Here is a 26,285-nt window from a genome sequence, read left to right as displayed (position 1 = left end):
GCCTATTGCCCTTTACTGCCATAGGCCCTAAAGTTAGGGTGACCATAGGGTGGCCACTGGGGATACACAGGCATCCACTGTGGTTTGGATGTGGTGGGGGGAAGAAGGGTAGGCTTCATGTAGGTCTTAGTTGTGGGAACCATTGAAATGTGTACGTGTGAGGGTGGGAGGGGCTTAAATACCTTTAAAAACATTTAACTATATTACTACAAGTACATATTGCTGCTGTCCCATGAAAACCATGTATCTCCGTTTTTGATGGCTTTTAGTTTTTTCCATGGTTTGAACCCCGTAGCTGCTCTGTACACTATGTGAATAATTCAGGGTGAACAGACCAATAGAAATGCTCTAAATGACTTGGAACAAACACTTATTTTTCATTGACTTCCATTAAAAGTTAAAGTCATCATGCCTTGTCCTGTAAAGTCACCATTTCAGAGATACATGCTTTTCATTGGACAGCGACAGTAAACACATTTACCAAGACCAAAAGTGACCAAATCACCTCCTTTCAGATTTTTTTTTCATTACAAAATTAAAATACGTCAATTAAATGAAGTTAGCTGCCTTAAAAACCCACAATTTCACTGGACGCTTTTCAGCCTTGGTCTGAGCTACAGGCCATAGCTGTGTCTGACACTGATCTGGTTGCTCCGCTTGGTTTTATGACTCATTTGTGGATTTCATGTAAAGTTGCACATTTAGAGATTACAGAATCTGACAAAGTGATGAAAACATTTTTCTTTTTAAAAAAAAAAAAAAAAAACACACACACACACACACACACACACACACACACTGTGGACAATATGACTGACTGTCGCCCTCTGGTGGCCCTGCTAGAGAAATGCAACTCCTCACAATGTTAGCAAGCAGCCACAGTCATAAAGCTGGTGTTAACCAAGTAAGTCCAAACTGGTCTCTGAAGGCAAAGATGTTCCTGAATTATTTTAATTCACACAGTGTGAAAAACAGCTGCTGCTCTCAATTATTGTTATAAAAGAAAAATTGCTAGGAGAGGTCATGTGATTTAACCCCCAGCTAGCTTTTATCAATGTAGAATAATCCAAGTTAAAATCAATTCTATCCTTTAGGGACCTGGAGACAGTCCTCCATGCTTTAATCACATCACACCACACCTTGATTATTGTCATCCTCTGCCACGCTTTCAGTTTCTCCAATAAGCAGCAGCTAGTCTATTAACAGAACACAGGACAAGGGAAAGCATCACCCCTGCACTGACCTCCCTTCAGTGGTTACCAGTAAAATCCAGATATATAAATCCAGATATATAAATATAGATATAATATATGATCACGCTCTGACCTACATCTCACCTACAACATAGTTACCCTCATATGTTTCAAGAGCTTTCTCTGAATGGCCTTCCACCACCTACAACTGATGCTTTTGAGTCCAATCTGAAAACCTTCCTTTATTCTCAGGCTTTTTCCTTCTAAATGGTTTTACAGCTCTTTGTTCGTCCAGATGATATTCAAATTCTCAAATTTAAATTAGTTAGTTTATTCAATCTATTTAGTTTGTGCTTCCTTGGCTTTATATCTATTATATTCTATTTATATCTATTTATCTATTTCTATTTTTAGAAATAAAAATGGACTTGACTTGACAACCATTCAGAGAACACTGTTTGTGTGTAAGGTAGTGTTACACTTACCTTACTGGATAGATTTGTGTTTCTCTACACATCATTAATCATGTCTAACCCTACCTGGGACTGTCTAGTGAAGGATTGGAGGTATTAATAATCTGATACCTGCAGAAAACCAAGATTTTGTCAGTAATCCGATCAATGTGTTTACATGCACTCGGGTAGATCAGATAATGGGAAAACTCTGGGTTTAAAGGACTCAGGCAGTAATCCGGTTTCCACTTTGTAACCAGCCAATCCGGGCTATTAATGACAGGGTTGTAGGTTCGATACCCGGGCTCTGCATGCTGCCACGGTTGGGCCCTTGAGCAAAGGCCTTTCACCCTCTCTGCTCCCTGGGCATCGCAGCAATGGCTGCCCACCCCTCCAGGCATGTGTGCTCACTCCACATTTTGGCGGAAGCCAAATTGCATCTGGCTGTCATGTCTTAAGAAGTACTAAAAAAGGAAGATCAGAAGTACTTTTTTATAGTACTTCTTATTATATAATTGGGTTATATTATGTATATTATAGCTGTATTTATTAATATAGCTGTATTTATGTATTATGTGGTTGGTGTGGCGCAACAGATAAAACACTAGCTGCCAGTGAGCTATTATACCATGTGGGAGACCAGGGTTCGATTCCCAGTCTGGGTGACTATGCTATGCTACACCAATAAGAGTCCCTGGGCAAGACTCCTAACACTACATTGACCCACCTGAGTAATATGAGTCACCTTGTAAATCTATCTATCTATCTTAATACACATCGCTGCCTTTCTTACAGCTTTCTCAATTTTGCTGCAAAGACGCAGACAAGCTTTTTTGAAAGCGGTGTCTGTCCAATCCGGTTACATTCGCATGTATTCGCAAGAAACCATGTGACAGGTGTATACGCACACTGAGAAATCTGATTACTGAGCTAAAATCAAGCTTTCTTTAATGGATTTCTAGGTCATAATCCAATCTAAGCAATCAGAGTATGCTGTAAACACACTCAGTAATCTCCTCCAGTTCAACAAGCGAGAGCCTCGATCAGGGGCCTATGGAGCTTTTGTCTGAAATTGTTATTTGTGAATTTGGAAGCATCAGTTAGCAACTAAAAAGGAAGTTAGTTTATTCATAAGATTTGAATATAGACATAATTTGGTGGGCAAATGATAAAAAAGGGGTGGGCTTAGTCATATCACCGCCACTGGTTGAAGATCTTTTTCGTTGCCGCTTTATGTAATATATCCTGCTGTTCTCAAAATAAAAGTTCTTGCATAAGTAACATTGCATACAGCTATTTCACTGAAGGCACTCCCATTCCAGCCTCTGCTGCAGGTGCTGCTTCACATATCCTCACCATGTTACCCTGACCATTAAATACACACCACATGGACATGTCTTGGGACACCTGCTCATTCACTGTGTCTTCTGAGATTAAGGCCATTAAAACAGTTGGAGTAACTGTCTCTAATGTCCAGAGAAGAAGGCATTCTTCCACTTTTTGGAGCAGTGCTGCTGTGAGGATTTGATTGTATTCAGCGACAAAAGTGTCAGGGTGTTAGATAATCACCAGCCCACCTCGTTGCCAACTCCCCAGCTCATCAAGTATTGGATGGAGCGCCACCATTATTCCAGAGAGCAGCGTTCCACTGCTCCACAGATCAGTGTTGGGGGGATTCATATCCCTCTAGCCCATGCCTAGCATTAGTGTAACATCTGCTCCAGAGAGTCCTAATCTATTGGCAGTACTTTTATACAGGGAGTAGACAAGCTATGTGTGTGCATGTGTGCATTTACACATGGGTCTTAAAGTAGCTGAATGCATTCATTATAAGGGGTGTCCACAAACATTTGGACATAGTGTACTTGTCTACAGTTTATTTAAAATTTAACTTTACTGCTTTTTAAAAAGATATTATGGTAAGATAATACCAGCCACTCTAGCGTGATTTTGATGTTTTTTCACAACATAATGTGAATCTTGCAATGGTTCTTCATATTGACCATGATGTTTAAGGTAGAACTGCTTGGGGAATCTTTTATTATAGACATTTCTGAGCATGTATAAACCACTGTACCTGATGACGCTTGAACCCGGGGAACAAAACATGGACTACAAGTAGACACCTCAGACTCTTCAGAGACCTCAGAAACCTCAGACAGTAAATGGTTAATTGTAGGGATACACAATGATAGAATATACACTCCATGGACAAAAGTTTGGGACACCTACAGGAGCTTTTACAGGACATCCCATTCTAAACCCATAGGCATTGATATGGAGCTGGTCCCCCTTTGCTTTGCAGCTCTAAGATCTAGAAGGGGGGGAAATTTCACCAGCTGACTTGTTGTTGTTGCAGCGGTGTCTCCTATTACATACAGAACCACGCTGGAGTTCAGTGAGATCTTTAGGACCACCCAGTCTTTCACTAATGTGTGTAAGAAAGGCAGACTGCATGGCTCGGGACTTGATTCTATACACCTGTGGTAATGGGACTGAATGAGAAACTGAATTCAATGATTAAGAGGTGTGTCCCAATACTTTTGTCCACAAAGTGTATTTGCACCAATAATATATGTATTACACTGTAGAAGAGCCAAACATCTAGATGATGCTGGGTTTTACTGTCACGATCCGGTTGTACTGGATTCTTCACACTCAATTATATAATATTTTTCTTCAGTTATCCAATCAAATGTCAGGAATAAACACATCTGCTGCTGATGTTTAATGAGGAGTTTATTGCTCAGCATGGGAACCTACAAGAGAAGCTACGTCTTGAAGAAAAGCTTTTGTCAACAGGTGACGGTGATGGTGAAATTCAGAGGAGCGTTGCTTTCCCCTCTTGCCCTGAGATTAAGACATCCATCAAGACGCTGAATTAGCCAAGCAAACAGAGGCCAAGCCACACAGATCGGTCTGCTGGATACACGAAGATCTGATTATGCATCAGCAGGGGGAGCTGAAGAGAAAAAAGGCGGGCTGTGTGTGTGGTAGGGATGCGTGGATGGGCGAGTTTGGAGGCAGCAGAGTTAGAAGCCTGTGCTTGGGTCAGCTTTCAGGTCCTTGGCCACCAGCATTGCTGTGACAGGGTGCATTGCGTCACGGCTCTCCTTGAAAGCCTTAACGGCCTCGTCGCGGAACTTGGCAAAGTTGTACACTTCCCTGAAAACAAGAGCAGACCAGGTTCAATGACAAGATTTTAATCTCAGCACTGCTGCTGACCTTCCAACTACACAGCTTACACACCAGGATGTAGCGCACTGTTAACGATAGGGTTTTTGAAGGATGCCAGTAAAGAACCGGTAAAAAATGGTTCTACAGCATCACCCAGGTAGTGAGGTTTCTCAAAAATACACAGTGCTCACAATATTTACTGCATAATTCATGATGCACCTACACTATCCTCACCATGTTATCCTGACCATTAAATACACATGGACAAAAGTATCAGGACACCTGCTCATTCACTGTCTTCTGAGATTAAGGCCATTAAAACAGTTGATCCTGCTTTTGTTGGAGTAACTGTCTCTACTGTCCAGAGAAGGCGGCATTCTTCTACTTTTTGAAGCAGTGCTGCTGTGAGGATTTGATTGTATTCAGCGACAAAAGTGTCTGGGAGGTCAGGATGTTAGATAATCACCAGCCCACCTCGTTGCCAACTCCCAGCTCATCAAGTATTGGAATGAGCACTACCATCATCCCAGAGAGCAGCGTTTCACTGCTGTACAACTCAGTGTTGGGTGGATTTATATCCCTCTAGCCCACGCCTAGCATAAGGCAGCATGGTGCCAATATGTTCATGTGTATCTGCTCCAGAGAGTCCTAATATATTGGCAGAACTTTTATACAGGGTGTAGACAAGCTGTTTGTGTGCACATGCGCATTTACACATGGGTCAGCAAATAGTCCAACTTAAAGTAGCTAAGTGCATTCATTAGACGGGGTGTCCACAAGCATTTGGACATAGTGTACTTGTCTACAGTTTATTTAAAACTTAGCTTTACTTTAAAAAGGTATTATGGTAAGATAATAAGACCAGCCACTCTAGCATCTAGTGTCCTGTTCTTATGTCAATTTACGATAAGGTGTCATGCAAAAACCTTTTACCTCCATTTTTGATTTTTTTTTTTAAAAATGTAACAATGTGAATCTTGCAATGGTTCTCATATTGACGATGAATTGATTTTCACACTGTTTTCCAGTTAAGAATGTTTTTTTTCCTTCTCCTGTAAAGTTGACATTTTGGAGATACAAGGCTTCTGCGTGACAGTGAGGATACAAAACTGATATTAGTGCACATTAGTTGTGCAATCTTGCCATTTTACAAGATTTGACTGAGCGTGCAACTGAATTATTCACAGTTCAGTTACCTGAAGAGTGGACGTGTGAACTTCATCCTGCCCTGTTCTGTGGCCATCTTCAGAGCCAGGGGAACACACTCCTCCCACTGGGCTTTAACACACAGGCGGAGCCACCTGTGCAGTCACACAAGACACACACACACAAACACACACGGAAATTTTTAAAAGGTCTGGTAAAATTGTGTGATATATATATATATATATATATATATATATATATATATATATATATATATATATATATATATATATATATATATATATATATATATATATACACACACATATACACATATACACACACATTATATATATATATATATATATATATATATATATATATATATATATATATATATATATATACACACACACATACATACACATAGACAGACAGAAAGACAAGGAAGGGAAAAAAAAAAAAAAAACAGCAAATGCCCCCTGGTAGTACCATCACTGCAGTTCAATGGGCTAAAAGCCACTGCACAAATAATATTATTAGTCACTAATCAGGCCCCTTTGAATGCCCAGTTTCTTTACCTGCAACGGATCTCAGAGTTTTTGATGCTGTTGAAGTTATAAACCTCCTGCATTCTCTTCACATGAGCCGTAGGGAGAGGATCCTGAATCAAGTAGAGAGTGAGAGACGGAGAAAGAGAGACAGGTCTGACAGGCTTAGACAGGTCTGATCAGCATACCGACAAGCACTATACCACAAAATCGATATACATTAATAAAGAGATGGTGTTTATGGAGCTTAATGGAATCTGAGGGGCTGTTTATTAACCCTTTTAACCTGTTGTCCCACACGTCAGGTCTTCACTCTCAAAACTACATTACTGCCACAATCAGTATTAGTTTCACAAAAAGTCATAAACTGTCAGCAAATAACTCATACTGGTTTCTGCATTCGGTCTAATAACTGATAAACAAACCTAGGGTTTAATGAGTTGAAGCATTAACTCTTGAGAGGTCATGTGCTACAGTGCTTGTGTGGTCATTAGTGTTTTGAAAGTTCATGTCTTGGTACCTCCAGCAGAAGCAGAGCCAGGAACTCAATGAGCTGGTGAGAGGAGAGCTGCTTCACATCAGCCTCGCTGAAGCCTGACAAATCTGCATCCTTAGCCTGCCATCACACACACAATCACACACACACACACACTGAGTCAGACACAGTGTTTTTCCTTCAGTACCACGAGGAACAGCGGTTTATACGTAATGAGAGATCACACTTTACCTTCACCCATCTCTGGGCCAGAGCAGTGCAGGCATCTGCCAGGGTGGTGTCGTATCTAAGCAAGAACAGCAGCAGGTCAAACACACGGGTGTAAAGACGCTAATATGATTTCATACACACGGACAGGTTTGATCTAATTTCACCAGATGGGATCATACATGTGGTATATACAGGTGCTGGTCATAAAATTAGAATATCATGAAAAAGTAGATTTATCTCAGTAATTCCATTCAAAAAGTGAAACTTTTATATTATATTCATTCATTACACACAGACTGACATATTTCAAGTGTTTATTTCTTTTAATTTTGTTGGTCATAACTGACAACTGATGAAAACCTCAAATTCGGTCTCTCAGAAAATTTAAATATTGTGAAAAGGTTCAATATTGAAGACACCTGGTGCCACACTCTAATCAGCTAATTAACTCAAAACACCTGCAAAGGCCTTTAAATGGTCTCTCAGGCTAGTTCTGTTGGCTACACAATTATGGGGAAGACTGCTGACTTGACATTTGTCCAAAAGACAACCACTGACACCTTGCACAAGGAGGGAAAGACACAAAAGGTCATTGCTAAAGAGGCTGGCTGTTCACAGAGCTCTGTGTCCAAGCACATTAATAGAGAGGCGAAGGGAAGGAAAAGATGTGGTAGAAAACAGTGTACAAGCAATAGGGATAACCGCACCCTGGAGAGGATTGTGAAACAAAACCCATTCAAAAATGTGGGTGAGCCACTCTTGAACAAAAGACAGCGTCAGAAGCGTCTCGCCTGGGCTAAAGACAAAAAGGACTGGACTGCTGCTGAGTGGTCCAAAGTTATGTTCTCTGATGAAAGTAAATTTTGCATTTCCTTTGGAAAAAAACAACAACGCTCTCAATAATGCCTCAATTCTTTGTGACATTGATTCCACAACATGGAGACATTCCACTAAGATCTGGTTCCATGTTAAAGTGACTGTACTTTTATGCAGTGTATCCTCTCCTTTCATCACATCTCTAAGGTTACTCTAACCTTGCGAACAGTGTCTGAGCAAATACGTGTACATAAACCTAGCACAAGTAAGGAAATGTGTGTTTGGTAGATTATTACTTTGTTGTAACAAAGCTTCTTGGCAATAAATCTTATACCGTAGGAAAGCCTGTATTTGTGGTGCCACATTTGTATGAACATGCATCTGTGGGATGAGCAGTAGAGCGGAGTATGTGGGTTGCGCCCATGAAAAATTGGCCAGATCTTCTCTGTTATTGCCAAACAGCTTATTTTGCTGTTGCATTTGACACTCGTTGTGAACTTCTGGTACCCCTGATTGTCACCTGACTGGGAGCACCTGTGAGCATGAGTCCTGCTATAGTGGTCAGTAGGTGTCTGCTCTAAGAATTGGCATGCCATACATGATTTGGATAGGGCCCATTGTCGGGTAGGCTTGGTTTTTTATTTTTTGTCTCTGGTCATCCTACAAGGTCAGCACAATTATGCTCTTATTTACGCTCTCTCTAGTGCTTACTGAGGTTTGAATGGGGGCATTCCCGGAGTGTGCATCCATCCATTCCAGTCCACTTTATTCAGGATGTCCACCTGATGGGGAGCAACAGGGAAAAAACCCACAGGATTGAAGTTGTGTGAACCTTGTGCCATGTACTTTGTGGAAGTCTACAAAAGGTTAAGTATGCCATTTACTTAAAAAAAGGCATCATTTCTAGCTAATTGTTACCTTGTCTTTGAAGTAGGTGAATAGGTAGTCCTTCCACTGCTCTGTGGTCACACTGCTGTAAGCAAACAGCTGGATATAGGACTTCACAAAGCCCATGAAAACTTCTACACGGGGCACACGAGAGACAGACATTTCTCACACAGGTTTCTAAACTAATTATAATAAAAACGATTTATTGATATCTGAGGACTTTTAGATACCACACAATGTTTAAAAAATAATAATAAATAAATAAATACAAGCACAAGTGTGTGTGTGTGTGTGTGTGTGTGTGTGTACCTGGGCCTCCCATAAGCTCTTCCAAGTGATAGAGAAGAGCGAATCCCTTCTCATATGGCACACAGGAGTAGCATTCATCAGTATCAACACCATCCAGGTTCACCACCAGGTTGGTTAGGACATTATTGGCTCCAAACTGGTGAACCTATGAACAGCACCAAAGCATACCATTAAGCTCCCATTAAACCATTAAACACAAGGGTGTCAAGAGTACTAATTAAGGATGCTATATCGGTCCCGATACTAACAAAATTCGCTGGATTGGGTATCGGACAATTAGGCTGATCCATTCACTGAACCAGACTCTCGCATAGCTGGTCTTCCATATAAGGAGAACCGAGAAGGGAGGAGTTGCTCCAAATTTCTGAACAAAAGTTCTGAAAGTCCAGACAACACTGGACCAAGGTCCAGCACAATTATTTAGTTTAGTATTTGTAAAAATGTGATTTACAAATACAACAGAAATTCGGCTCATTAATATCTGGGAGAATTTGTTATAGTTTGTTTTACAAAGTTAGTAATGTAATCTTTAAGTCAACCCTGGTGCCTTAAGTCTCTCACATGGTGAGGTATGTGGTATCGGAACAGAAAAAGTCAGATTTAGTGCATCCCTAGTACTAATAGTCTATAGTAATAATAGTCTATAGTACCAAAAGTCTATAGGTACATAAAAAAAAAAGCTGAGAGAGTACCGCACTAACCTGTGCTGCACTCTACTGTGTTAACATAGTATGCACATTTTATTGCACAACTTTACTTCCCACTACTGTATCAGTCTCCGTTTTACTTATTTACACATTCTAGTCTGCACTGTGTGTCTCCTCTGCACTGTCTGCATTGTGTTGGCTAATTATGCTGTGCAGCCGCAAGTTGCCGACCCCTGGGTAACACCAAAGTAAACAATGTGGTTATTTCCCTTCCCTTTTCACAGGCTGAACGCAGACATCATAATAAAGCAGGAAGTTGTGAAAGCTAGACAGTCAGCAGTTTTGTTTCTAGATAACAAACTAACAATCACGTAGCATCATTGTAATGTAATAAATATATACTGATACAGCAGAACTGATACAACATTAACTTTTGATCCCAATACCTGATCCTCAAAAGACTGCCAATAGCAAGAACCGATACCAACTCTATTTAATCATTAAGAGGAGTGGAGGTCTCTAAATCCTGGTGTTTGTTCCATTCCACTTTGCCATTCATTTTATTTAGGTAAAGCATTTACTGGTTGAATAAGTGCACATTTGAATGGTTTAGAGCAACAACAACAAAGAACAAAGCATAATAGTGGCCAGATCAAATTAACAGCCTAATTTCAGAGAAATGAGAATTCTGAAGCAATTTAACATTGAAGTACTCGTCTCTATGTGTAAAGGCACTGAGCTCCGATAACTGGGTGTTTCTGTTCAAGCAAAGTTTCAACCAAGCTAAAAGTTCTGTCTCATCTGGTTTGTAGACATTGTCAGTCATTTAACAGCATCTAATGGTCAGTCTTTTCAATACAATTTGCTGCCTTCTAATAACTTTGTCCTGCTTTGTGGGCATCATTATTTTAATAATTATGCAGCTGCTTAGAGCCCATGGCTGCTAAATGTTGCTACAAGGTTTGAGGAGTGTTTATTTATTCATTTGTAAAGCTTAGTTTTTTTTTTAAACATTCAGATTATTAATTATTTTATTTGGTTTGTACTTGCTGCAATCATTTAACATTTCCAGGTGAGTAATTAATTTTTTTATGAGTGCAAGGCAGTTATTTAGAGGAGCCCAAGGCTGCTAATTGTTGGGACAAGGACTGAGAAGTCAGGGTATTTACATTTTATTCCCCAACCATGCTTAATGTTCTGTTCCATGTGGTTTGTGCTTGATATTTCAGTCATTTAACAACATTTTCAAGTCAGTCAATTATTTTAAATGTTTAGAGTACTAAGCAGCTGCTTAGAGGAGCGCATGGCTGCTGATTGTTGGGACTACGTTTAAGGAGTTTTTCATTAATAATTTATAAAGCTTTGAATTTTCAACCATGCTTAATGTTCTGTTCCATCTGGTTTGTGTTTGATATTTCATTAATTTAACAGCATTTTCAGTTCGGTAAAGAACTTTTTAGAGCCCTAAGCAGCTGCTTAGAGGCGTGCATGGCTGCTGATTGTTGGGACAAGGTTTGAGGAGTCTTTACTTATATTTTATGAAGCTCAATCTTTGTAATCATGCTAAAAGTTCTGTTCCATCTGGTTTGTACTAACTGGTACAGCCATTTTATGATCAGCCACACCTCGAAATACAGGTGTCGCACATTTAGTAAGGGGGCATTTTGCTGCTGTTTGACTCAATCGGTGTTTTCTAGTGGAATTACTGAGATTGTATTTAGGTGCCAGGATCAATACTGTTGCAAATACAATATGAGAAAAGATGAAACAGATGTGGACCAATATTGGCATGAGCACATGTGTGTATGTGTGTCTTACAGCTTCCTGCAGCTCTTTCCATCCTCCTATGGCTTTAAACTGCCTGAACTGTTCACCCTCCATAGCTCTGCCGATCATTCTCTCCAAATATACTGTGTGTCCTTCATTCAACCTACACAAACACAAAGACAGAAGAGAGTGCTTCAAGAGAGTGCTTTATGTTAAGCACTGTGCGTTTTCATCACTCCCTGTTTCAATAGTACGCGCTGGCAGACGGACGAAATAAGTAACCGATACGGAGTTAAAAGATTAACGCAGCCACTATACAAGCAACAAAAAGGTCATACTGCTATTCAATGTTGGACCAGTCACAAAGAATTCCTCCAGTGAGTTTGATTTGATTGCAAAACTCTTGAAGAAAAAAATAAAGGAAAAAAAAGGATTTGAATGAGAGATCAATCTGCCTTCACGCACCAAAAATGATCCTCAGACATGAGCCTCATTCAATGACTATATGCTATTCAAGTGTTACTATATCTACATACTGTATGAATACAAAAAATAATAAATAAATAAAAGACTGACCAGAAATGCTCCCAGGTTTTATTGGTCACCAGGTTTCCAGTCCAGCTGTGAGAAATCTCATGAGCAATCACCTAGAACCAGACAGAAGAGCACTTCTGAAATCACTGAATCACAAAAGAAGGTGGATGGATATTCAACCAACAGTTCAGCATCCACTACTCATCCATCCAAGGATTTCACGGGTCAGCATCCACACACAGTGACTTACATTGGAGAGGGAGCGGTCTCCAGCCTGAGAGGGAACACAAGAACAAACAAACAAACAAACAAACAAACATTCAATAAGAGCAAATATTACGATACAAACCAACCAACAGACAGCATATCTGACAGGGTTTGAAGACAACAACATCTGAAGATGGTCACTGTGGTCAATAATGGCTGATCAAGTGTGGTTCTAGGAAGCCTGAAAAAGCATCTGAAGCATAGATGTGGACACTGACCAGTAAAGTGGGGGTGGCGAAGGTCAAGCAGGGGTTCTCCATGCCACCGTAGGGGAAAGATGGGGGCAGCACCAGCAGGTCATACTGCCCCCACACGTACGGTCCTGCCAGACTCTCAGCCGTCTTCAACATGGTCTCAGTCTGAGACAGAGAGATAGGGATACAACTTAGCCAATTCTCAAATCATGAGTCATGCAGTATACACTTTCAGGACTGTGTGCTTTCACTTTCTGTGTGCTGCCATGTTTTAACGCTGGCTTACTGCACATGTGGGAAAGTGGTGGTCTTCTATGCTGTAACTGAACACCGCAAATCTCCCACCTTCTTATCAGCTAATAATGTATCGAGTGCTGTTTTAATTAGTCTGGTGTAATAAAGCCTCACATTAGGAGTGGCTGGACTTCAGTCCTCAGGACTGGAACTGATGACACAACAAAGGAAAAATGTGCTTACTCACTTTAGAGAACTCAAAGGCAGCCTGGTCTACATACTCCTTCTCCGACCACACCCGGGACCTGGGCCCAATCTCCCTGAACACCACAGAGCACACGGTTTCAAAACTGACACCAACAGCAGAACGGTATTCATTCATAAACTATGATGAATAAAATCATGCATTAGTAGGATATACATCATATGGACAAAAGTATTGGGACACTTGATCATTTGTTGTTTATTCTGACATGTAATAACTCTGTCTACTATCCAGGGAACATGGCTTTCTACCACATTTTGGAGCACTGCTGTGAGGATTTGATTGCATCCACTGAGAAGAAAACTAGCAAGGTCAGGATGATGGATTGCCACCACACTAAGTCATCCCTAACTCCCCAACTTATCCTGAAAGTATTGAATGGAGCACCAAACATCATTCCAGAGAACACAGCTCCACTGCTCCACAGCTCAATGCTGGGGGCCTTTAATGCCCTTCTAGCCAGTAGGTTCGTGTGGATCTGCTACGAAGAGTCCTATTCTATTGGCAGTGCTTCTCTACAGAAACTACACAAGCAGTGTGTGTGTGCAAATTGCACATCTGTGTCAGCAACGGGTGCAACCTAAAGGAGCTGAATGCCTTCATTAGATTAGATTGTTATGCTTACCTTCAAGAACTGACTGTTTACTTGCTGCCTAATATATAGATCCCACCCCTTTGACTGATGCCACTGTAGTTGAAGATAACCATGTTTTTTTGCTTCACCCGTGGTGCTAATGTTATGGCCGATATAGATATAGGTGTGTATCAATAGCGAACAGCCCACAAGACATTTAAGCAGAGCATGTTCAGATGTAATGTGACTAAAAGAGCCTTTTCTTAATGAGCTGATGAGCTTGGTTTGAGAGTAAGAGTGAGAGAGAGAGTAAGAGTGAGAGAGAGAGAGAAAGAGAGATCTTGATATAAGGTGCTACATAGATAAAGTTAATCATTGTGTGACCACAGAGAGAGGATTAGAAACACTACCTGCTTTCTAAAGCTCCCACCACTAATGCAATCAGATAAGAAGGCATTGGAACCTGTGGAAATAAATGCAAAAAAACATAACACACACCAATCATTTAGAACTTTACACAAGTTGTGCATTTCTTAACTGCCTGCTCATCTTCTTTAGCTAAACCACAGAACCACAAAAGCAATCTTTGATGAAGCATTTCCTGATAAAAAGCTACTGCAGCTGAAGACCTCAGATAAAAAAAAGAGGGCTAGACATTTTCGGCTATCTGATCAGACTTGGAGGACTGATTTGATACAGAGCTCAAAAAGGAAAAAAACATTTTTGCAAACTAGATGAAAAACAAGTGTTTCCAACAATGAGGCGCTGAAAATGTTTACCTGCAGCCAGAACACACATTTTCACATCGCCAACTGACATCCCCGGCGCTATTTATTAGAAAACGTGACCATGACTGCACATGACGGAGCATTCATAATACTTTCAGCATCAACATCTGAGACTTCTGGGTCACTGATGGACTGAGAAAAGTCCACACTAACACACCTTCTCGATTCTACACTTACTGTCCATTAGAAAAGTTCCACGGACCATACAGGAGCACTGTGTAATTCTAATGGTCAGGACCCCACAGGACCACCATGTAGCAGATATTTATTATTTGGGTGGTGTGATTCTCAGCATTGCAGTGACACTGACCTGGTGGCAAGTGTGTCTGTAGTGTGTGTTGCACTGTTCCAAGTGGTTCAGACACAGCAGTGCTGCTGGAGTTCTTAAACACCTTAGCATCATAGTCCATCAACTAGAAACATCCAACCAACAGCGTCCTGTAGACAGCAGCATCCACTTGCCACCAGCATGACCAGTGTCACTGCTGTTCTGAGAATGACCAACCAGTCAAATACTACCTGGTCTGTGGTGGTCAGTCCTGTGGGATCCTGAGCATTGAAGAACAAACAGGGTAAAAGGAGGCTAATAACAGAGTATGCAGAGAAACAAACGGACTCCAGCCTGGAATTCTACTAATTAGAACTACACAGTGCTCCTCTACAGTAAGTGGAGCTGATCTAATGGACAGTGAGTGTAGAAACAAGGATATATATATATATATATATATATATATATATATATATATATATATATATATATAGTCGAGTCACACAAAAACCTTGTATGTATGTCCATTCTTATGTTTTTCACTTTCTGAGAGAATGTGAATCTGGCATTTACATTTATTTTGCATTTTGCCAGAATGCCTTTCAAGATAAATGGACCAATAGAATAATTATTATATTAGAATTATAATAAAATAATAATAATAATAATAATAATAATAATAGTATACACATACATATATACACACACCGGGTGGACTCCAGGAGGTGGTGATGGTAAAGCTGAACGCCACACCCGCCCCCTTTGGTGTGGTGAATTAAAAACAGGAGGAGAGGGCGGCGGTGGGTGCAAGTTGGACTGAGAAGCAGGGGTCGGGGGTATATATGGGGCTTGTGCTCGGGGAGTGTCCATCTCCCAAAAATTAGTTTAATCATAACTCCACTTTTGGAGGTTTTGGAGGTGTGTCAGAGATGATATGTTAAACGTACTCCTTATAGTGATGCAGGGTTGCCATGACGACAATAGCCGTAACACTACACAATCACTATACTGTGATAACGGTCTGACCAAAAAAAAAAAAAAAAAACAAACAAAAAAAAAAAAAACACAGGTTAAGTAAGCACCAGCTTTAGAAGATACCAGTCCAGACGTTCCAGTTCATCAGTTTGCATGTATGATAATCGGATACACACACTAATGCTACACCTACAGCAATTTAAGGTGTTGCACATGTACACACAAGAGAGACAGAGAGAGAGGGACAAAAAGACAATGAGCTGACCGGCTGTCTGAAGCGGTAGACAACTCTGCTGCCGTCAGTGGGGTCCGGTTCTTGTCCATCTCGCACGGCGCTCATGAGAGCGATCAGCTCTTTAGGGACAGACACCTAAAACAAACACACACACACACACACACACACACACACACACACACACACAAAAACCTCATACCTAAAGACCAGAGTGAACTCGTAACAAGGTGTCTCTGTTTAGACGACTGTTCATTTGCACTGCATTTGAGTTCTGCCTGCCAGAAGCAAAGTAAGAGCTGCATGTTATCTGCAGGTGTGTGTGTGTGTGTGTTTGGATAAAAGCCTGATACCTGTGCATAGTAGGTGTGCTTCACTGATGGCGTGTCCTGGCAGGGCACCATTGTCCTGCAATGAGTGGCCTATTTGTAAAGAAGAGATTAAAGAATAAACATCCTACAACTTTTTTGTACATTGTGTTCAAAAACTATGACAAATGGATCAATAGAAATGCTCCAAATGTCTGTTTGATACACTGACTTCCACTGAAAGTTAAGTTAAGGCTTTTTCCTTCTACAGAAAGGATTTGTGACGATTAATTTTGGTGACGATACTAATACTAATCATACTAATAGTGTGATTATACAGCTATACTGTGAGTGCAACATGCTTTGCAATATAGATGAATTGCATATTGGGAAAACAGTAGTGTGGTAAGACTGAAATTATTATTTGGACCAACATCACTGACCCTTATTGGATTAAAAGCATATAAAAATTCTAGGCTGAGTAAACAGACTCATTGGGACAGCAACATAACTCGATGCTACATTCATTCTAAACAGTGCTGAGAGAGTGAGACCTCATAGATTATAATCTCAACAGCCATTTAAACACCTGGTCATGTGACTAATATTTGGATTGCATCCCGATAAGACTTAAGCCACATGCCACATTTACATTTGGTAGTCTAAAGCGCCTCTGGTTAGATTGTAGCGTGGGCTGGAATTTGGCAATTTGCTTATCGTGCAGCAATTATTACTGGTGTTTCGGTCGTACTGGGAAGGGGTTTTGGTGGTGGAATGAGTCTTGAAGAGACAAATGTGTTTCCGCTGCGGTAACATGTGGCACAAATGCGCCTCAAACCACCTCCTGAAGTGGTTTGAGGGATCGGATTTGCATCTGGTTTAAATGCAGCTTGGGTGTGTTTACACTTGGGTGCATGTTTATGTGGGGTGGCCTGATCCAGATACAATCCTGATACTCAAAATGCATGCAGTGACCAGGTGTAAACAGGGTCTCAGACCACCTCCTGAAGTGGTTTGAGAGATCACATCTGTATCTGGTTTAAATGCATCTTGGATGTGTTTACACTTGGGTGCATGTTTATGTGGGGTGGCCTGATCCAGATTCTGATCCAATCCTGCTACTCAAGATGCATAAAGTGACCAGGTGTAAAATTATGGGCAAAAATAAATGTCAAATTTTAATTAATGCATTAGGGTCAGCCACCCAACCTATTGTAAGTTCTCAGTTCTCAGTCTGATCATACCTGGATACACTTCCCTTAGTGTGGGCTACTTTTCAAAGAAGCTGTCCAGCTGCCATCAGTAGAAAACAATGCAACACAATATGATGTGTTGTTCTGAGGGATGCTCCGTTTCTACAGCTGCACTGTATGGATCTTCTGCTTCTGATATTTTATCTGAACTAAACTATACCTGTATCCGTACCAGCTCACAGTTTTCTACGTAGAGGAAGGAATGCTTAAAACATGTTTAACAAGAATGTCAGCGGCACTCATGCTATAATTGCCTGTGTTGTGTTTATGACAAAACACAGGAGGTTTCAGGGCTATAAGCAGAACAAGATGGATCATGTGCTACTTGGGATGAAACCATGGCCAAAGTAAATGCCAGATGTGCCAAGCAGATCCTGGAGCGCACCTAATCATATAACCAATAGTACCAAACAACTTTCCCGCCCCTCCACAGAGACCCACGGGCCCTTTGCATGCTCAGGTACTTGGGCTTTAGTCATGCCTAACCCATGATTTAATCCAACCTGGGTGCAACATTAATTTGCTCTGTGATTCTGTGAGATCAGTACCACAACTACAATATATGGACAAAAGTATTGGGACACCCGCTTTTTCATTCATTGTTCCTTCTGCAATCAGGGGTATCACAGAGTTTATTCTGCTTTTGTTGGAGTAACTGTCTCTACTGTCCAGGCATAACCTTCTATGAGATTCTGGAGCACTGCTGTGAGGATGGGATTGCATTCAGCCACAAAAGCGTTAGTGTGAGATCAGGATGTTGGATGGTTGCCACCCTACCTCATCCCAAACTCCCCATCTCATCTAAAAAGTACTGGATGGAGCCCCACCATCATTCCAGAGCTAGTCCACGCCTGACATTAGGCATGGCACCAATAGGTTCACGTTTATCTGCTCAAGAGTGTACTTTTCTATTTTCAGTATTTCTTTACAGGGACTAGACAAGCTGTGTCTGTGTGTGTGCATGCATTTGCAGATCTGTGCCAGCAATTGGTGCAACTTAAAGTAGCCTAATGCATTCATTAGAAGGGGTGTCCACAAACATTTGGACATATAGGGTATTATAATAACAATTACCAAATGATGCACTGTGCAGCCTGACTCTTGTGAGTGACATGTGAACTTTTGTGTAATGTAAAGAGGCCTTAAGGTTAGATTGGGTGGGACCGGGACCACAAAGCTGCTGGTTCGATTCTTCTGGAAGTGGGAGTAAAGGAAAAGCATCAACATTTGTGGCTTAAGTCTTTCAGTAAAGAACCTCAGATGCTCCCCCGGTGCTGAGGTGGCTGCGCAGGTGCTCCAGGTGTGTGTGCTCAGCCCCAAATTACTACTGTACATGTGGGTGTGGGTGTTCACTGGCAACATAAATCAAATGTACTGCTGTGCAATGCATGTCAAGTTTCCAACTGCAATGCAAAAGGTAATCCTCAGTAAACGCCACAGCACAGATACTTTACAAATATTCATATTCCCAGTGAGAAAATCATGAACTCCTAGCTGGTCAGTGTTCAAAGATGAAACCCAGGACACAAATAATCCTTCACAGACATCCAGTTACAGTGTTAGTAACATATCAGGGATGTAATGTTCAGCTTACTACCGTCATCTAAGAAGTTAACTTGCCGTTCTCTACACCAGTGTCCTCATATCAGAATTCAAAACTCAGCAAAACACCCCCAACACAGACACAGCTGTGCTCATATCATGTTACCTCTGGAGGCGATAAAACAGCTGAAACTGATAAAGCTAGCAGAGATAACTGCGGTTTTGAGTGACATGCTCTGGATAAGACTAGAAAGGTCTGAAAGGTAGCTTTTGCACTTGCAGCAGGCAGAAGAGAACCACAGGATAGATTAATCAAGCTTTCTTGCTTTACCTCGTCAGTTACCGTTACGCTGTGGTTGAAGTTTCACATAACGGTATTTGTACGATCTGATTAGGGATAGGAAAGCTGTTCGAAAATACCTAATACAGGCATACAGTGTGTGTGTCCAAATATTTGTGCACACCCTTCTAACGAAGACATTCAGCACACACTGCTCAGACAGACGCAAATGCAAATTCTACACAAAAACAGGTTGTCTAGTCCCTGTATAGACGTGCTGCCAATAGAATAGGAATAGCAGATCAACATGACCCTATTGGCACCAGGCGTGGGCATAAGGGGTATAAAGCCCCCCAGCATTAAGCTGTGGAAGAACTGTGTTCTCTGGAATGATGAGTTGAGGGGTTAGGGATGAAGAGGTGGGATCCTCTTGTCGTTGATTGCAATCAAATCCTCACAGCAATGCTCCTCCAAAACCTAGTAGAAAGCCTTCTTTCCTGGACAGTAGAGACAATTACTCCAACAAAAGCAGGATACATTTTTTGAACATTGATTTCAGAAGAAATGACAATGAATGAGCAGGCGTCCCCATACTTTTGTCTATATAGGGTAAGAATACACACTGAGCTCCATTCACTATCTAATAATAATAATAATCTTTCAGAGAATTGTCTTAATTTTTTTCACAGAGTTCGCAGAAGTATTCATAGGTGGGTTTAAAGGAGAAATTGTGGTTGGTGAGTAAGGCCCCCATGAGTCATATTTAAAAAAATATTTGTTGTGTTGCTTGGCAATCAAAGCATACAGTAATTAAACCACACTGCTGTATTATTAAAAACAACTATTATTATCAGGCACTGGTATATTTTATTAATGGCTATTTAGTGGCTATTTTATAAAGGCAATAAGACAAGCTCTCTCGAGGGGTTACATACCTGACACTGGCTGAAAAGATAGGGGTGTTTTTTCCCAGCAGTCTGCGTGGGAGACAGCCACTGCAGGGCCGAAGCACTCGGAGACGTCTCATACTCGATCTCCACAATAACATGCTGACCACTGGATGCAGACATACCACAAATTATTATTATAAATACATTAGTACATGTCGCACTTTGAGGAGATTACACCTGGATGTAGGTTAGAAAATGCTAACCTTCTTTCCACACAACAACGACCCAACCTTTGGAGCCTACAGTGTCCGTCAGGATCTGTTCTACACTTACTGACCAGAACTTTACTAGACACACTTATCTTACTAGTCTACTCTGTAGGTCTTCAGTGGTCTTCAGTCCTGCTCCTGAAGAGCTACATTCCTGCAGATTTTGGATACAATCCTAATCATCCCCAATTTATCCAACTAATTAACGCCTTTAGAAGTCCATGATTGGCTGAATGAGGGGTTTTGGATTTGGGTTGAAACTGAAACCTGCAAGAAGACCTATACTATATGGACAAAAGTATTGGGACACCTGCTCATTCATTGTTTTGTTTTGTTTCCCCAAAATCATAGGTATTAAAAAATGATTTTGTCTACTATCCAGGAAAGGCTCTCTACTAGATTTTGGAGCGTTGCTTGATTGCATTCAGTGACAAGATTACATTACTGAGGACAGATGATCATCCCAAAAGTACTGGATGGAGCACCATTTCAGGTGGGGAATTAGGCATGTTGTAAGCAGGTTCATGTATATCTGCTCCAGATATTGCTCCTATTCTATTGGCAGTATCTCTACAGGTACTAGACAAGCTGTGTGTGTGCATTCACACATTTGTGTCAGCAATGGGTCCAATTTAAAAGTAGCTGAATGCATTCATTAGAAAGGGTCTCCACAAACTTTTGCACACAGCGTAACTCTCCAGTAGAAGGGTTGGAGACCACTGTTGTAGGTGTACAGATAAGGACCTTATACATATGCTGGCGCTACAGTACTCTATATGGAATGAGAATGGCCCAACAGTCAAATAATATCCAGTGAGTGGTGGTCCTAGCTTGAGGGTAGGGTAGAGAGTAGATGATAATTCTAGGTGTACCTAATAAAACCAAAGGGTGTAGGTTCAAGGTACGTAGGTGGACCTAATAAAACTACAAGCTTCATCTCCTCAAAGCAGATTCCATTAAAGATATGATGAGTGTAGTAATACCGTGAGTGCTCAAAGGGCAGGGTGATCTCCAGAGGGCTGCCTTTAAAACTCTGCTGGGCCTCCAGTTGGAACTTTGCAGCCTGGCCATTGGCCGACACCTTGAAGATCTTCAAGTCCTTGGTGTCAAGGGTCTAGAGGAAAGAGCAGGAGTTATAAGGTGATACAGAAACATGTAATATCAGATCTGTAGCTATGATGCAATTATACTTCAGAACTTTGGACGTTTCAAAGTACAGAAGTGCAGAGTCATCGAAATGAAGGTAGCCAGTCTTCCAGACGTCAACAGATTAGTCTTATTCTTCTTGCGTTCCTCAACAGAACGACACAACTAAATCTGCATTTGATGAGGACACCGGGCAGACTGATCAACAGCATGTGCCGGCCGTGTCTATGAATAAGCCTGTGGTCCATTCTACCCTCTCTTGAATCAGATAAAGTGCACCCCATAAGCCAAAGTCAAAGAGAAGCCACTTAAGGTTAAAAAGTGCACCAGGTATTATGAGCCAACACCTGAAGCCAAAGTTCATGAGGATACAAGTGCAGCAAAATTACAACAACTAGGCTATACAAAGGTCTGGCCTATTCTCCTCATTTATGGCTCTAGCAGTATGGCATGGATACGTACTTGTCGAATACACCGATCAGCCATAACATTAATACCGACTTAACCGCAACTCCTTAATACCGAATAGGTTCCCCTTGGGCCGCCACAACAGATCTGCTGCACCTGCATTGAGGACATGGACTCCACAAGGACTCTAAAGGTGTCCTGTAGTATCTGGTAGCAAGACTAATGTTAGCAGCAGAACCTTTAGGTCCCATAAGTAGTTAGGCGTCAATGAGCCCATTGCCTGTTCATCGGTTGGCCTTTCCAGGAGTACTTTTGGTTGGTACTGACCACTGCATACCAGTTTTAAATAAAAAATGCCTGCCTGATATTTTGCTGGAGAAGTTCTGATCCAGCCGTCTAGCAGTCACAGTTTGGTTCTTCAAGAGCTGACTGTTCACTTGCTGCCTGATACATCCACCCCCTGACAGATGCCAATGTTCTTCAGCTGGTGCTAATGTAATGGCTGATTGGTGTGTGTGTGTGTGTGTGTGTGTGTGTGTGTGTGTATGTTTTTGAGATGCATAATGAATGCATACTCATTGTTGCTTGACAAAACTGAATTACAGAGGTGAGCCAATGTAGCCAATGTTAGGAGTCTTGCCCAAGGACTCTTACTGGCGAAGCACAGCTTAGTCACCCAGGGTACCGAACCCCAGTCTCCCACATGATGTGGAAGCTCACTGGTAGATGACGATGCGATACCTCTAAAAGCTCCTTTACAGAGAGTTTGTACATATAATAGCTATTAATATATTATCTGACGGCTGAGATATAAAATCTGAAAAATATTTTGGCCAAAAATGATCATTTCTAACAGCTGAGATTTCACAGGGCAAAGCAGCACACAGAAAGACCTGTCTGGAGAATTACGGCTATAGCTGTGTTGTAGATAATGTGATTCCTAGATCCCCGGTCAATCTACAGTACTTCTCTGCGCACCAAACTCTTCACTCTGAACAATGTGTTTCTATCTCAGTGATTAAATTAAGGTGAAGATATGCAGAATTCTTTAAAGTTCGTCAAGAACGAAAGCATTTCATCATTTCTCAGACAGGTAAACAGCTGTAATTCTGCACACAGTCAGACAAACACTCAACTGAGAGAAGCTTCACTTTACATCAGTTCTGGTGCAATAAAATGTTTGTGATGGTCTTCATTCTTTAACGCAGTCAATATCTGTTCTGCTGTATCTGTTACACATGCATTAGGTTAAGACACTGGTCTCTATTCACTTTGGGATTCCTGGAGCTCTGGTAAGTGTTTCGAACATGGACTTCTTGGACTCGGTTCTTCTCTCAATGACTGAACTACACCGAAATTGTAAAAAACATGTGGGATTCATCTTTATGCTTTATGTTTAAATAAAATCCCAATGATTTATTTAAACAAGAAAGTGTCAGTGAGGCACATTTATTGTAGCCCTAAGAATCAAGATCACCTTTACGCCTGAACTGCCTTTCTAAGCAGCAGTCGCAAGTTACGACATTAACTTTCATGAAACTAAATGAGACTAAATAAACTGTAATCTTAGCACACCAATATTACACCCAGCTCAGCAGCATTACAGACATCCATCCTACCGCTGCTTTCTACAGAAGCCCTGAGGGGCCGTGGATTTGCATACTTTCTCACTCTGTGATAATGAGATCATTTTATTTGTTTGAATTTATTCATTTCATTATCATGCATAGCAAGCGTTTTCCGTTTTCCACAGATCACAAGTTATCATGACAAATGTTGCTTTCTGGAGATAAGGTTTTTGTTTAATTAGGCTCTGGATAAATGTTTATTTTATCGAAAGTATACTTATTTATTTTATTTGTGTTGCGGCATGAAAATATATCATTTTATTGCACCAGAACTGATGTAAAGTGAAGCTTCTCTCAGTTGAGTGTTTGTCTGACTGTGTGCAGAATTACAGCTGTTTACCTGTCTGAGAAATGATGAAATGGTTTCGTTCTTGCCGAGCTTTAAAGAATTCTGCATATCTTCATCTTAATTTAATCACTGAGATAGAAACACATTGTTCAGAGTGAAGAGTTTGGTGCGCAGAGAAGTATTGTAGATTGACCGGGGATCTAGGAATCACATTATCTACAACACAGCTATAGCCGTAATTCTGATGGTTAGTGAAAAAAGGTAAAATTTGAGAAAACACAAAATGAACTTTATCATGAATAGATATACAGATATCTATATACCATACTGTGTGTGTGTGTGTGTGTGTGTGTGTGTGTATATATATATATACACACACACATATACACATACATATACACACACACACACACACACACACAGATGGATAGATAAACAGATATATATATATATATATATATATATATATATACACACAGATAGATAGATATATAGATAGATAGATAGATAGAGCTAATCCATGGAATAAAATTCTCAAAAACAATGTGAAATTCTAGTGGAGAGCCATAGTGATTTCTGAACGCTCTCAAAGCTCAAATATTAGTACTGTCTTGTCTACATTTGAATAATAATTTATTTGCATTATAATTATTATTATAATAATTTCTTTGCATTTTTGAGCAGTTTTCATTTCTGCAAATAAATAAATGCTCTAAATAGCAAATTTAGCTAAATTATTATCTCAAAAACATGAGAAAAAAAATATTTTTTTTTGCTTTTTTGTGTTTATATTTATTTATTTATTTATTTTATTTTATTTTAACCACATTGGTCTCCACTAATCAACTTTATTTTTATCACAAGAAATCTGAGCTGTGAGCCTGAGATTTCCCACACAGAACATTATAACCAGCTGGCCTTTCTGACCTCAGGAAGTCAGACTTCACACACTGCCTCTGTTTACACTGGGTTGGGAAACCTCAGTGAAGTGAAACTCCAGTATTATGAAACACTGAGCCATGTCAGCAAAGTGAAGCCCAATTTCACAAAACTGCATTACAGCTCTGTCCTAACTGTCCAGCTACCACCCAGCTCCCATCCACCCTGGCACTAACCCACCCCTGAGCCGCAGCAACCTCACTCCTCTCCAGAAGCCATACCTCAGACACTACACCCAGTAACCCAGACAGAAGCTGGACCAGCACCGGTGCAGCTGGTAGAAGCCGGCTAGCTAATGCAGAACTGCAAAGCCCCAAAGCAGCGAGTCGGTTTAACCACGTTACCAGAGAGGAGAGTTTATCCTGGAGGACTTCCACCGTCAGGGCGACCTTCCCCCGCAGGACACGACTGTCGAAGTCCACCTGCAGGGTCAGGTTCAGGTGCCGAGTGAGACACTTGGCGAAAGAGGAGAAGGAGCAGGGGTCTGACACTGGAGCCATGATCGGAAAGGAGTGCAAGGCGAGGTCTGATGCTGCATTTTAACCCAGTCATGGGTCCATGTGACAGAACCCGAGCGCGTTGAATCATGGGAACTGTAGTCTCCTTTTTTCCTCTTGATTAGCTACGTCTTCTTCTGCAGCACTGACTCGGAGCAGCAGTCTGTACTGCCTCCTTCAGCTAAATAAAGAGTTACCAACAGTCCCAACAGCAATGTGAAAGACTAGTGGAGAGCCATAGTGATTTCTCAAAGCCCAGATACAATAACAACTTATTTGCATTATAATTATTATACTACTTTATTTGCATTATAATTATTATAATAATTTATTTGCCTTATAATTATTATACTACTTTATTTGCATTATAATTATTATAATAATTTATTTGCCTTATAATTATTATACTACTTTATTTGCCTTATAATTATTATACTACTTTATTTGCATTATAATTATTATAATAATTTATTTGCCTTATAATTATTATACTACTTTATTTGCATTTTAATTATTATACTAATTTATTTGCATTATAATTATTATAATAATTTATTTGCCTTATAATTATTATACTACTTTATTTGCATTTTAATTATTATACTACTTTATTTGCATTATTTGAGCAGCTGTTTTTGAGCAGTTGTCATTTCTGCAAATAAATAAATGCTCTAAATAGCAAATCTTTTTATTTGGAATTTAGGGGAAATGTTGTCCATGGTTTATAAAATACAACGCAAATGTTAATTTCCTTAAACACACTGCCATAAACAGTAAAACCAGAGAAACTGATCATGTAGGGCGGTCTCTTCATGTTTTCCAGAGCTGTATATAATATATGTATTTTCATTTT

General features: G+C 40.5%; 1 protein-coding gene across 1 annotated transcript; it reads right to left on the bottom strand.

Moving 5' to 3' along the window:
* Positions 1-4,366: 4,366 nt before the first annotated feature.
* Positions 4,367-25,492, bottom strand: lta4h (leukotriene A4 hydrolase). The gene is made up of 19 exons (XM_072673978.1): positions 25,280-25,492; positions 21,509-21,639; positions 20,302-20,422; positions 16,337-16,405; positions 16,017-16,121; positions 14,131-14,183; positions 13,129-13,201; positions 12,672-12,812; positions 12,437-12,460; positions 12,229-12,299; positions 11,704-11,815; positions 9,239-9,383; positions 8,960-9,063; positions 8,753-8,823; positions 7,247-7,301; positions 7,040-7,135; positions 6,550-6,632; positions 6,019-6,123; positions 4,367-4,810 (listed from the first exon to the last, which is right to left on the bottom strand). Exons 1-19 carry the CDS (start codon positions 25,433-25,435, stop codon positions 4,678-4,680), a joined length of 1,848 nt encoding a protein of 615 aa, XP_072530079.1. The 5' UTR covers positions 25,436-25,492; the 3' UTR covers positions 4,367-4,677.
* Positions 25,493-26,285: the final 793 nt, after the last annotated feature.

Source organism: Salminus brasiliensis, chromosome 2 (genome assembly GCF_030463535.1).
Source record: "Salminus brasiliensis chromosome 2, fSalBra1.hap2, whole genome shotgun sequence".
Taxonomy (NCBI): Eukaryota; Metazoa; Chordata; class Actinopteri; order Characiformes; family Bryconidae; genus Salminus; species Salminus brasiliensis.
This window is presented reverse-complemented; position numbering and strand designations above follow the sequence as displayed.

Bases quoted from the DNA above. Each gene is read 5' to 3' on its own strand.
- lta4h (XM_072673978.1), bottom strand. From the start codon at position 25,435: ATGGCTCCAGTGTCAGACCCCTGCTCCTTCTCCTCTTTCGCCAAGTGT. The intron at 20,423-21,508 runs GTATTACTACAC...GTCTGCATCCAG, and splicing joins CTGCCCTTTGAGCACTCACG to TGGTCAGCATGTTATTGTGG. The intron at 11,816-12,228 runs GTCAGTCTTTTA...GTGTTTGTGTAG, and splicing joins AAAACCTGGGAGCATTTCTG to GTTGAATGAAGGACACACAG.